Genomic DNA, 13,852 nt, shown 5'->3' on the forward strand with positions numbered 1-13,852 from the left:
CATCGAGGCATCGGGAGGTTGGATCTTAGTTCAGGTGACACAGCTGGCAAGAGGGGACACAGCATTGAGGCCCAGACGTTAGACAGCCAGCATGAAGTCAGTCGACTCCAGGGCCAGGGTGTACGGGAAGTGTGAGCCCGTCGAACCCAGCCGTGGATTCTATTTTTCTGTATTTCTCTTTCCTCTATTTCCAGCGTCTCTGCACAGTTTCCCGTTGCGGCAGAAGCGCTGTGGACCTTACGCAGGTCATTGGGGGGTATTTCAGCCCTTCGCTGGCCCTGACCCCCCCACCTCCATATTCTCTGGTTGTGGTGTCCTGGGGCTCTCAAGTGTCATTCCCCCAGGCTTGGGTCTGGGGGCCCTGGGGAAACCCCCAGCAGAGGATCCTAAGTCCTTGTCGGCCTTTATGTAGAAGCGTTTCCATCTGTGGCAACTGACCTAAACAGGTGTGGAGAGTTCTGCCAGGAACCGGTTCTAAGATATGCAGGTGCTTAGGGGTCTAACCGGCTGAGGGTGTTCAGAAAACCACAGCTGTCCTTCTATGTGGGAACAAGAGCAGGGGGACAGGAGTCACGGCTGGAACAACGGAGAAGTTGGGTGTATATTCTGGAGGTGATGAGGAGGTGTGAATCAGAGGTGGAAAGCGATCTTAATAAGGCCTTCCCAGACTCCATCTGGCTGCAGAGTGGAGAGCGGACTGTGGGACCGAAGGAGCAGGAGGGAAGATGGGGCTGCAGGATATGCCAACGTCCAGGTGAAGGTTAACGGACCAGGGTTGTGGCTTGGGAAAAGTGGTTGGACTCTGGATGCATGTTTGAAAAGGGGCAACTGAATTCTCTAATGAGGGAGAAGGAGTGAAATACAGGACTCGGGGATGACCCCAGTGTTTCAGGCCTTAGCAGCTGTAGGAGTGGAAGGTCCATGGTCTAAGATGAAGAATGCAGCAGAAGTAATATTCGCTGCGGGGAGGGGAGTATCAGGAAGTATTTGATTTAGGTATGTTGAGAGTCTGGGGTGTTTCAGAGCCCACCGAATGGATGCGTGATGTGGGCAGATGTGCGCATAGGTCTAAAAATCAGGGGAAGTGTTCAGGATGGAGGCATCCAAAATGAGGTGGGTACAAGTGTGTGAGCCATGGTCACGTTTAAGTGATCTTCGGTCGACCTGGATGGGTCAGTCGGTTGAGCGTCCAACTCTTGATTTCAGCTCAGGTCATGGTCTCAGGGTCATGGGATCGAGCCCCCTGTTGGGCTCTGTGCTGGGTGTGGAGCCTGCTTAGGGTTCTCTCTCTCTTTCTGCCCCTGCCCCCCTCATGCACATGCACGCATATGCCACCCCCCCCCCTCAAAAAATAAGAAATAAAAGGACGGGTAATCTTCAGGTTATGACTGTAAAGCTGCTAGGGGACCAGGTAGAGGAGGGTGGGGGCCATGGGTGAGTCTCTTGCTTGGGTACCTGGGCGATAGGTTAAGGCTTCACAAACAAATGAGGCAGGTAAGTGGTCCTGAGAGCAGTACATGTCGGGGACAGGATAGTCTGGCAGGTGGCTAAGGCTTCCAAGGCAATGGTGGACATGAGGTGGATGCAGAGACAAGGGATAGATAAGCGAGGCAAGATGTCACGCAGACTAGAAGCAGGTGTTCATTCACCACTCTGTGCACTCACCAGGGTTTTATGAGGACTTTGTTGGGGCCTGGGGTGCTTCATTCAGCCCGGAGGATAAGGTCAAGGGCAAATGTGGTCATTTGTGAGAGTCAGTAGGGTGGGCCACGGATGGAGCTGGGCTTTGGATGAGGGTTAGGTGGACCCAGGAAGGTTGTGGTTGCTTTGGGCACAGGAAGTGCAGCACCTAGTGGAATAGGGCTGCAGGTATCTGAGATCCCCAAGTCTGAGGCCAGGAACAGACCCAAGCAGTGAAGCCGTCACAGGAGGATTAGGGCCTGTGACTTTGTGCGAGTCCTGGGAAGTCAATAGCAGTATTCAGTCCTGTTTGAATTTGCAGAGCATCCCGTGGATGCTGTCGTCGGTTGTGGTGCAAGGCCTGAACCTAGGATCCAATACTGTGTGCTGCGCCCATGTCCGGGAACCATGGGGGCCTCAGACGGCCAGCGTGCTGCTTCCCCTCCCCACTCTGCTCCCACAAGTAAGATCTCCCAACCAAACAGCGTTTTTATCGAGGGATCAGGAGCAGTTCCTGTGTAGCCCTCTAGTTGGTTTCAGTTCCCTACCTGCCCGTGGAGTCACTCAAATCAGTCAGTGACCTCTTCCCACAGGAAACAGGGCACCTCTTTCTACTGCTGTAACAAAGCTTGGATCTCACAACCACTGGCTGTTGGCTCTTTCCCAGAGTGCAGCCCCCGTGTGGCCCTGTGTCGCGTTGTTGCATCCACACGACTCCTGAAACAGAATGCTACGGGCACCAGTGACAGTCACAACAAAGTTTATTACAATGAGAGGCAAGGCCGACCGATCGGGACCAACACTCTTGATAAGAGTGCGGCCCCGAACAGCCGGGGTACGGAGTTTTTATAACCGATCACATCGTTTTATCATCACCTGCGAACAGAACAAAGAAACAGTTTCCAGATGAGTTAGAAACAGTTGCCTAATGAGGTGTTTACTTTAGCCTTTCTGCCTCTAAGTTGCAACCAGTGGATCTCCTTGACCCTGCCTCTGACGCTCTTTTCTTTGAACTTTTGTTTCCTTAATTGGTGAAGCCTAATTTACAAGAGTATGAGGCGTAGTTTACCAGAGCAAAGCAAGGCTGTTATCTCTTAACCTTCAGTGTCAACACAAAGCTGTTATTTTTCAAGCTAAGCATTAGCCCTACACTACAATTTAACCCTTACAGCGTGTGGCGTCCCCCTCTCCCAGACTGTGACTGTATATGGTTAGAAAACTGTAGATGTCATCTGTCCGGTGGTAGGCGCCCTGTGTTTGCCATCCCCATAACCCTAGCACACAACCCCACTCTCACCAGTGGGGTGAGGAAGAGGTGGTGGAGATACCGTAATACACAGTAGTGAGGCCAAAGAGATGCCTAAGGTGTGTGGGGCAGCAAGCTGGTGGTGGCTGTGTCTGGGAATGTGAGGGATGTGCAGCCTCGAGAGTGATGTGTACTTGCAGAGCGTGTATGCCTGGTGCCCCAGGGCCCTGGTATTGAGAATTACATGATTTGTCCGTATCAGGGGACTGCTTAGCAGAAATGAGTGAATGCTTCTGTGCCAGACCCTTGTTTGCTACTTTTTTATCCTCATCTGCTCATCGCTGGTGCTTGTAATCACTGGGCCTGTGAGGAGACAGTGGCACCAGCGGTGCTGGGGCCTGGCTTCTCTTCTGTGTTGGATGCTCGGGAGGAAGATGGGTGAGGGGTAGATGTGTAGGGGATGGATTGCCATCTTTGGGGGAGAGGCTGTTCATGGTTTCATCTGTCTCCATCTTGCCAGGGCACTGTGACCTTTGAGGATGTGGCCGTGTACTTCTCCAGGGAGGAATGGGGTCTCCTCGAGGAGGCTCAGAGACGCCTGTACCAGGATGTGATGCTGGAGAACTTGGCACTTGTAACCTCCCTGGGTAAGGTCTGCACACGCACCTCTGCCCTGAGCTAGCCTCTCCCTTTCCCTTTTTCCCCCAAGGGCAGGTCTGCCCTCCCATCAGGACCATGACCGCTGCTTCCTTCCCCACTTTCTTGAGTAGGCAGTGTGGTTGGCTGGGCTGAGGTATGCGCACTGCCTACTCCTTGAGCAGCCCCAACACCTGCTACTGCTAAGCCTCTCAGGGAAAGAACCAGGGTCAGGAGTGTTCCAGTCACTTTGCTTGCCCTCTCCCTGCCAGGTGACTCTTCTAGTTACAAAGCACCTGAGAATCCCAGGTTCTGCTTTTTTCTTCTGGCTAACATTTCCTCATTCCTGCTTGGGCCAGAGGTTGCCATCACTGACCTCATCACTGTTACGTAGAGCACGGTCTGTTCTTGCAGGACCCTCCTTGGAGGTTCTCTTTATGATACTTAACTTTTCTTTCCCTTGTGCTGCTGTGCACTGAGCTGTGCTTGGTCAGTGCTGGCTGCTCACCTCCTGTCTTCCCCTCAATACTTGCATCATCCAGGTGCCACATAGTTGCCCATCTTAGGGGCGGGGGAGGGGCGGGAGAGCTACTGTTGTGGTTCACAGAAGAGATATGAACCCAACTAAAGCAGGATGGGCTCAGAGGGAGCCTGGCTGTGAACAGTGACACACCTGGGAAAGGACAGGACCCCAGGGCTGTGTACATGTCATACCAGAAACTTATTCCGTGGGACTGGTCTTTCGTTGGTAATGGCAGTGGCACCCACACTTCATATGTGCCTTTCCTTCCCCATTCTTCACACTGAGGTGACTGGTCAACTGCTACTCAGCACTATACTCTTGCTTCCCACCCTGGGCTCATCTGTACCTCTCTGGACTCCTCATCTTGACCGGTTTTGTCACTGCTCTATTTGGGGTGCTCTCCATATCGGTTCCTGTGTACCGTGTCCTGAGGTGCACATAGATTCTTCAACAGCCCTTGCATACCAGCTTCTCTTTCACTGTTGAATTTTCCTGGGCCTGAACACACCCTTTTGCCCAGCAGACTAGGTCCTGTTGAAAGTTATTTGTAGACCCTGCCTGTCCTCAGTGTTGTTTATTTCACCTCATGAGGCCCCCCACCCCCATTTTGTGGTCATTAGTGGCCCGGTACTGCTAAGCGGCCTCATCCTCAGCCTGAACTTGAACCTCTTGTCCTATAAGCAATCTCATGGACTCGTGTCTGGGTTTGTTAGACACACACACGTGTGGGGCTGCCCACCCACAAAAGTCACTGTGTGCTTCACCAGCATTTCCTGCTTTCAGGTTGTCAGCATGGAGCAGAGAATGAGGAGGCACCTTCTGAGCAGAGTGTTTCTGTAGAAGGAGTGTCACATGTCAGGACTCCCAAGGCAGGTCTTTCTCCCCAGAAGGCCAGCCCCTGTGAGGTGTGTGCTCCAGTCTTGAAAGACCGTTTCCAGTTGGCTGAGCACCAGGAAACCCAGTTCAATGAGAAATTGTACACTGGTGGGACACATGGGAAAAGAGTCTATTTCAGCGGAAACCTTCAGCAGCAGCAGAAGGAGCACACTGGAGATCAGCCCTTCAGAAGCAGCGCGAGTGGAGCTTCGGTGGCAAAGAGCTGCAGACGGCATGTGTCAGGGAAGCCCTTCATCTGTGGGGAGACTGAGAAGGACTTCCTGGTCAGCTCGGGATTCCTCCAGCAACAGGCCACACACACTGGGGAGAAGTCAAACAATGGAACTGAGTGTGGGGCAGCCTTCCACAAGGGAAAAACTCAACACCACTGGGGAGACTGCACAGAAGCTCTCAGCAACCAACACACATTTGTTCATCACCAGAGAGTCCTCCCTGGGGAAAGATGTTACATGTGCAGTGAGTGTGGGAAATCTTTTAGCCATAACTCTAGCCTCATTAAACACCAGAGAGTTCACACCGGAGAAAGGCCTTATGCGTGTGGGGAATGTGGGAAATCCTTTAGCCAAAGCTCCAACCTCTTTCAACATCGGAGAGTTCACACTGGAGAAAGGCCCTATGAGTGCAGTGAATGTGGGAAATCTTTTAGCCAAAGTTACAGCCTGAATAACCATCGGAAAGTTCATACCGGAGAAAGGCCTTTTGAGTGTGGAGAATGTGGCAAATCATTTAGTCAAAGATCCAACCTCATTCAGCATCGGAGAATTCACACTGGAGAAAAGCCTTATGAGTGCAGTGAATGTGGGAAGTCTTTTAATCAAAGCTCTGCACTCCTGCAACACCATACTGTTCACACTGGAGAAAGACCGTATGAGTGCAGTGAATGTGGGAAATCCTTTACCTACAGTTCCAGTCTCTTAAAACACCAGAAGGTCCACACTGGATCAAAGCCTTATGAGTGTAGTGAATGTAGGAAATCTTTTAGCCAAAATTGCAGCCTTGTTCTACATCTGAGAGTTCACACTGGAGAAAGGCCTTATGAGTGCAGCAAATGTGGGAAATCTTTTAGCCAAAGCTCTGCGCTCCTTAAACACCAGAGAGTTCACACTGGAGAAAGGCCATATGAGTGCCGTGAATGTGGGAAGTCCTTTAGGCGAAGCTCCAACTTCAGTGACCATCGAAGGGTTCACACTGGAGAAAGGCCATATAAGTGCAACCAGTGTGAGAAATCCTTTAGTAAAAGCTCTGGCCTCACTCGACACCAGAGAGTTCATACTGGATTGGGCCTTATGAGTGTCTTGAATGAGAAAGCCATTAGCCAAAGGCCTTACCTCATTGATTACCACAAAGTGCACATGGCAAAAACAACTTAGTTGTGTAGCAAATGTGTTTCCTTGTTCAGTGTAACAGCACTTGAGCGATCTCTTTTGAGGGTGCCATCTGCCTGTTGAGCCTCATGCATCCAGACATCAGAATAAATGGCAGGTATGTGGGAGTTGCATTGCATGTTTCAGCGTAGGCCCGTGTCAGGTTTTTATTACTGTTGATTCTGTAGCAGCAGCCATTCACCTCTGACACATGGCAGGTGCCACACGTGTATCATTTCTCCATCTTGACATGTTCAGAGAAGTAAACCTTCCTGTTTTCCCATTTGTGGTAAATATGTGAGAAGCCAAAGTACTCATTCCTTTCTGTCTGATGACCCAGTTGTGGTCCAGAGGACTCCATCTGACTTTCCAAGTCACCTTTTTAGGGATGTTGTTGGTCTGGGGACTCTTGTGGAATTTTTAGCCTCCAAGTCACCAACCCAGGAACAGCCTGCCTCCGTCATTCTGGTTTGTGCTATAACAAAGGCCTTATTGTTTGAGTCGCCTTTATCTTGAGGGTTAGACTTACTCTTATGGGGTGGTTTCAGAACAGTGGAATGTTTGTGTACTTCAGGGGGATGGGATGATGGTAGTCCTCTCTCTAGTTTGGTCCTTGTTTGCATTGCTGCCCAAGGCCTGTAAGGAAATTGTGTCAGGTTTTGTGGCTGAATTGTAGCCTAGATACAGGACATTTTGTGGTGTTGGAGCTCACCCTGAAGAGGGGGCAGTTGTGACAACCTCTGGTACTTCTTGGAACCACATAAAATTGTTCTCTGCTTTGCAGGGGATACTGTTTCGTGCTCAGCACTGGTGCAGGAATTCTGTACCTAGGTCCTGCAAACAAGTGATGTACCCTGATGTCCAGAATTCTGTGTGGTAGTGTCACTGGCTGAAAGACTATGAGGAAATTATCATTGTATACAAACAGTGGGTAAATAGAAGAGTGCAAGAGACTGCAACATCTGGTTGGAATGAGCCTCTTTTAAAAGGGCACCTGCCATTGTTCCAGGGGCGCCTGGGTGGCTCAGTTAAGCGTCTGACTCTTGATTTCGGCTCAGGTCATGATTTCATGGTTCATGAGATTGAGCCCCGTGTCAGGCTGTGTGCTGACAGCAGGGAGCCTGCTTGGGATTCTCTCTCTCTCTCTTTCTCTCAAAAACAAAAACAAAAAGATGAAAAAAAAAAAGGTACCTGCCATCATTCCAGTTGGTAAGGCTGTGAAGGATGAACAGGAACAGAAATTCTCAGATCCTCCCTGGGTAGGAGCACCTGGGTGGCTCAGTCAGTTAAGCGTCCAACTCTTGGTTTCCACTTAGGTCATGATCTTGTGGTTCGTGGGTTCAAGCTCCGCACTGGGCTCTGTGTTGCTGGTGCAGAGCCTGTTTGAGATTCTCTCTCCTCTCTCTCTCTCTGCCCTTCTGTGCTCTCTCAAAATAGATAAACTTAAAAAAAAAAAAAAAGAAAAAAAATTCTCAGATCCTCCTGAACTATGAGTCTTGTGTAGCTGAGGGCCTTGTCAGAAAATAATCTAATGGTTTTACAGATTCCTGTAGTTTGTCTGCATTGTTCACCTTAAGGCCATTGCTGCACAGGAGGGAAAACAAGAATAGAAAGAAGGAAGATCTCAGTCCAGCATTGTGGGCTTTGGTACCCAGCCTGCATTCCCGATCACTCAGGTGGAAATGGCTTTCATTGCTCACTTATATATGTTGCCACTGAGGCAAGGTGCTGATCCCAAGGCATTACAAGGGATATGATGGGGTCAATATAGGTTGGCCAAATTTTATTTTTGGAAAACAGAAAGAAATTTTTTTATTATACTGTTAATGCCTTTTAGGTAGGGTTAATAAACAATTGTCCATATTTAAAGTGTACCATTTGGTAAGTTTTGATATTCATATAAACCCATGAAACCATCATCACAATCATAACATTGTACATATGCATCACCCCATATTCATTCATGTTCTTTAATTATCTCTCTCTCTCCTCCAGGCAAACATTGGTTTTTACTTTCTTTTACAATAGATTCATTTGTATTTTTTGTATTTTATGTGATTGAGAATAAAATGTTTAAATTTTTTCCTCTGGGTGTCCTCATTTAGTATATTTATTTTGAGATTTGTCAGTGGGTCTGTGTAATTAGTTTTTTCTTTTAAGGGTCAAGAAATGTAATGTTCAGTGGACAAACCACTATTTCTTTATTCATTCATCTGTTTTAGATATTTGAGTTGTTTCCAGTTTTTGGCTTTATCGGTTGTTACAGACATTTGTTTGATTCTTACAGTTATGATTCTTTATACAGTATGTTTCATTTCTCTTGTGATAATACCTCAGAATGCAATGTGTGAGTTACAGGGCTGTGGTTTTGGGGCTGTTAAATGTGGTCATTCTCAGGAGAACTCCTAAGTGTTAGCTCCCGATGAAAAGATGTGTTAGTTATGGGCTGAATTGTATGCTCCGAAGTTCATGTTGAAATCCTAACTTCCAATACCTCAGAATGTCATTGTATTTGGAAATAGGTCTTTTAAAAAAAGGTAAAATAAAGGCAATACGTGGACACTAATTCAGTGTGATGGTGTCATTAAGACTGGTGTAATTAGTACACAGGGGGAATACCATGTGAAGACGCGGAGAAAATGCCACCTCTAAGCTAAGGAGAGAGGTCTCAGGAGACATCAATGCTGCTGACACCTTGATCTCAGATATCTAGCCTCCAGATTTGTGAAAAAATACATTTCTATTGTTTAAGCCACTCAGTCTGAAGTAATGTGTTATGGAGGCTTTAGAAAAGTCTTATGGGGTCCATCAGCATCTCAGAAGGAAAGGGTCTGCAGGTCTGTGCCCTAAGGACAGAGGGAGGAGGTGGATTAGGATCCTTAGAGTAGTTGGAACCAGAGGGAGGGGTGTGCTTGGGTTGGAACTAGGCCAGGAAGCAAGGAGGGTGCTGGAGGCCAGACTTCCTGAGACGCTGTGCCATGGGCTGCGAATTCCTCCATCCCCACCTTTCACTGGAGGTCATAAAGAGAAACTTTCTGTCCAGCCTCCCCCTAGGTTCAGTTTCCAGCCAGGTAAAATGGGGACAGTGAGCAGACCTGCCTCAGGGGCTATTTGAGGATGTAGAGAACTCATGGCCTAGGGAAGGGGCTCAGATGGAGAATCTGTTAGAGTGATGACTGTCCTAAGGGGTGGGGAGCAGAGGCAACAGTGCCTTTGGAGAGAGGGGCAGCAGACCACTGCGGGAGAAAGTTGGGCAATTTATAACTGAGGGGCCTTGCAGGGGCTGAGGTTGAGGTGAAGGAGTAGGTGAGGTTCCCACCTGGCTCTCCTTGAAGCTCTGATCCCTACTAGATGGTCCTAAGCCACTGGGGACAAATAGGGACATGCAAACATCACCATGGGGTCCTAGATAAGTGGTAGCCACACCTGAAGGGCCCTTTGAACACCTTCAAGTGGATTTTAGTCAGCTTCTGCCCACTGTGGGACTTGAATATGTTTTAGTTATTCTGTCTATTTGCAGGGTGGGTTAAAGCATTTCTTTGCTGAAATTCAAGCTGATAGATTTTGTTTCCAACCCTGGGTTATCCCAATGTTTACATCTACATCAGATGATCATGTCACACACTTTACAGGAACCATTGTACAAGAACTCTGTAAGGCGTCAACCCTGACTCAGAAACAACAGTCTTTATCACTCACAATCTGGAAAAGTTAAAGGACCACTAGCATTGTTAACGTCAGCAAAACTTTCAGAACCTTTGAGCTCCCTTGCCAAAGGTATTCCCTGTAGCCCTTAGGGCCATGTAGTCCGCTCACTCACTTATCTCCCTATGAATTACTAACTAGAAGACCCATATGTCTAGGGATTTCACTTCCATCACTGGTTGCTGCTCTGCTATTTGCAGACATGCCAAAATATTACCAGGGACTCAGGTACTATATCCAGTCTTATCACCAACTCATTAAGGCCACCATCTGAAGATATGTTTTAAACAGCTTTTTCATGATCTTCAACTAATAGATTCCATCTATTGGAATAGACCTCAGAGAGTAACAGTTCTTGAATCTCATTGGAAGGAAACTATCAGGTGCTGTTAGCAACAAATGCAGCAATTAGGGGTGATTGGATGGCTCAGTCCATTAAGCATCTGACTCTTGGTTTCAGTTCAGGTCATGATCTTACAGTTTGTGGGTTCAAGCCCTGGGTCGGGCTCCATGCTGACAGCATAGTGCCTGCTTGGGATTCTCTCTCCCTCTCTTTCTGCCCTTCCCATACACACACACATGCACATTCTCTCTCTTTCTCTCTCAAATAAATAAACTTAAAAAAAAATAGAGCAGTGAAACTCCAGGGAGTCACTCTGGTTTAAGTTTCACAACTAAAGAAGAAATCCAGAATTCCACACAATTGGAAGGCTACTACAATCTGTGACCTCAAACAGGATTTTAAGCTGATCTTCAGAAGCAGACAGGTGACCCAAGACCTTCAGAACAAACAAATGACATCTTCCACTCAAGACCTCAGAGCAAGATATCTGCCAAATTCCTGTTTTGTTTTTTTAATCTGCTTGCCTATAATTGTTCCACTTCTCATTTTCTACAGACCCTTGTTGTCATCACCATTAATGGCCCTTTTACTCATTTCTTCCTTCCTATTATAAGTGTTAGGCCAGAACATACTCATTCTAACACCGATAATAGATTATCCCTAAAAGTAGCTACTGTCCTCAGTTTTACTGCTGGATTTGGCATTCATCACCATCCCACCATGATAAAACCTCTGGGCCATGCTGAAGTCTTTTTAGACTGTAAGGCTTTACAACTCCTCTGCCTGCCTTTGAGAATATGCCAAAATGTGAGTGATGGTGTCTGACAACCTTGTTGCAGCAAGATCTGAATAGACAACCTTTGAGTATTCTCGTTTGGCTGGTCTTCATCTATTTCCACAGCTCTTAGGATGTCTTCTTTAAACTGCTGTGTTTTAAATTGATTTGAAATAATTTTGTGTGATTTTACAAGGATTTATTAGTTCTAGTGTTAAGTTTACTTGTTGCATTTCATTTCCCATCTTAGGTTATTGACATTACAGCAATTGATGGATTTGCCTAAGAAGATACCCATATCTAAACATCTCTCAGGGAAGCAAGTTCCAGTCTAAATCACTTTAGAGCCTCTCCATATCAAGTATAGAAAGAGGGTCATTGGTAAATCAGAACTGTACTTCCTTTTTGTCTTGCAAATAAACAGTATTGCAGGGTCCCCTTAAGAACTCTGGCATTGGGTAATTTATGATAAGCTTAAAACTTCCTCACTGGTGAATCCTCCTTAACCCTGTCCCTCTTTGCCCTTTTTAGCCCTTCTTTCCTTTCTTTTCCTCCCCTCCACAGTGTTCTGAGTTGGCTGAAATGCCTTTGTATCCCTGGAGTTTGTAACTTCCTTGTAGAGGAGAGACGTTTCTGGAAAATGAACATTCGACCTGGTTGTGTTGAAATCTGTGGCATTGGCAAAGACTTCCCAAATCCCAGATGGGAAAAGAAAAGTTTCTAAGTCATTTATTCTTCTCCTGTGTAAACATTCTCCAGGAATCAGACTATCTTTTGATTGAGCCAAGAGATGCAAAAACTGGTTGGAAAGAGTCCAGTAGACCTGAGTTAAAAATATTTCAAGATTAATGAAATTTTATTGTTTAAAAAACAAAAGAACTGAAAATGTTTTGAAACCTTTACAAAGGATACTTGATAATGTAAGAGAAAATTATTGTGCAAATGTAGCATAAAGGAAAGATAAATATTAATCTTCTAATGTTTTGAAAATGGTTGGCTCTTTATATTACTAAACATAACCATGCTCAAAGCAGTTTTTTTAAAAAAAATTGCTAAATTGTGATTTTGAATAATGACCTTGACCCCTAGGTTACCAAATAAGAAACAGGAGATCCTCAGAGCCTTTGTATAATATCAAGTGATTTTATACATTGGTTAATGTATGTAGATGTTTACAAATTATATATTTTTAAAAGTTCAGGGGCGCCTGGGTGGCTCAGTCGGTTAAGCGACCAACTTCGGCTCAGGTCATGATCTCACGGTTCCTAAGTTCGAGCCCTGCGTCGGGCTCTGTGCTGACAGCTCAGAGCCTGGAGTCTGCTTTCGATTCTGGGTCTCCCCCTCTCTCTGCCCCTCCCCTGCTCGTGCTCTCTCTCTGTCTCTCAAAAAATAAATAAATGTTAAAAATTTTTTTAAAGTTCATATATCCATATCAATTTGACTTTTTGAATCAATTAAACTGATTTAAAATTTTTATTTTTAGAAAAGGAACTACATGGGGCACCTAGATGGCTCAGTCGGTTAAGCATCCGACTTTGGCTTGGGTCATGATCTCACGGTTCATGAATTCAAGCCCCACATTGGGCTCTGTGCTGACAATGGAGGTTGCTTGGGGTTCTCTCTCTCATTCTCTCTGCTTCTCCCCCACGTTCTCTCTCTTTAAAAATAAATAAATAAACTTAAAAAAAAAGGAACTACATCTTTTCACTAATTTTTACCAGGCAAAAAGTGTCACTGTATTGCAATCTATAATAAGATAAAGTTTAATTCCTAATGATTTCAAATATATAAATTACATTCACTGGGTTTAGGAGTCAATAAGTTATCATTTTCACAAAGTATTCTATCCTTCCAGTTCAGTGTCTGCAGATGAAGTATACTTCATTCTGTTCAGGCTTTTCTGTTTCCTGAATGGAAAACATGGAAAACATTTCCTCACATGGATTCCCAGGACCATTCCTGGTCAGACACTCCTGGAATACTCTTCCCAACACTCTACACTTAGTAAATCACTGCATAATAATCATTCCAGTCATAAAAATATATCCTCAAGGAATGTTTCCTTGAGCCCTCAGACTAAGTCAAGTACACTGGTTGTACTTTATCATATTCACCTAGTTGACCTTCCAGCATTCATAGTAATTTACATTTTGTATTGATGTATGCATATAGACTGTGTACTAGCTAAACTATCTTTTTTGTTTGTTTTATTTTTTAATTTACATCCAAATTAGTTAGCATATAGTGCTATAATGATTTCAGGAGTACATACCAGTGATTCATCCCCTATGTATAATACTCAGTGCTCATCCCAACAAGTGTCCTCCCTAAGGCCCTTACCCATTTAGCCAATCCCCCACTGAAAACCCCTCCAGCAACCCTCACTTTGTTCTCTGTATTTAAGAGTCTCTTATGTTTTGTCCCCCTCCCTGTTTTTATATTATTTTTGCTTCACTTCCCTTATGTTCATCTGTTTTGTATCTTAAATTCCTCATATGAGTGAAGTCATATGACATTGTCTTTCTCTAATTTCGTTAGCATAATACCCTCTAGTTCCATCCATGTAGTTGCAAATGGCAAGCTTTCATTCCTTTCGATTGCCGAGTAATACTCCATTGTGTGTATGTATATATATATATATATATATATATATATATATATATATATATACCATATCTTCTTT

The 13,852-nt window shown here is 45.7% G+C and overlaps 2 protein-coding genes across 2 annotated transcripts in view; one reads left to right on the plus strand and one right to left on the minus strand.

Annotated features, from left to right (window-relative positions):
• Positions 1–8,912, plus strand: part of LOC106979706 (zinc finger protein 211-like) — a 10,107-nt gene extending 1,195 nt beyond the window's left edge. The window contains exons 2-3 of the mRNA XM_015077623.3: positions 3,447–3,573; positions 4,869–8,912. Of these exons, the coding sequence (XP_014933109.1) occupies positions 3,447–3,573; positions 4,869–6,352 (1,611 nt within the window). The 3' untranslated portion in view covers positions 6,353–8,912. The remainder of the gene's footprint in view (positions 1–3,446; positions 3,574–4,868) is intronic.
• Positions 1–13,852, minus strand: part of LOC113592401 (zinc finger protein 154-like) — a 224,576-nt gene that overhangs the window by 15,262 nt on the left and 195,462 nt on the right. The window lies entirely within an intron of this gene.

The sequence above is a fragment of the Acinonyx jubatus genome, chromosome E2 (assembly GCF_027475565.1).
Source record: "Acinonyx jubatus isolate Ajub_Pintada_27869175 chromosome E2, VMU_Ajub_asm_v1.0, whole genome shotgun sequence".
NCBI classification, from domain to species: domain Eukaryota; kingdom Metazoa; phylum Chordata; class Mammalia; order Carnivora; family Felidae; genus Acinonyx; species Acinonyx jubatus.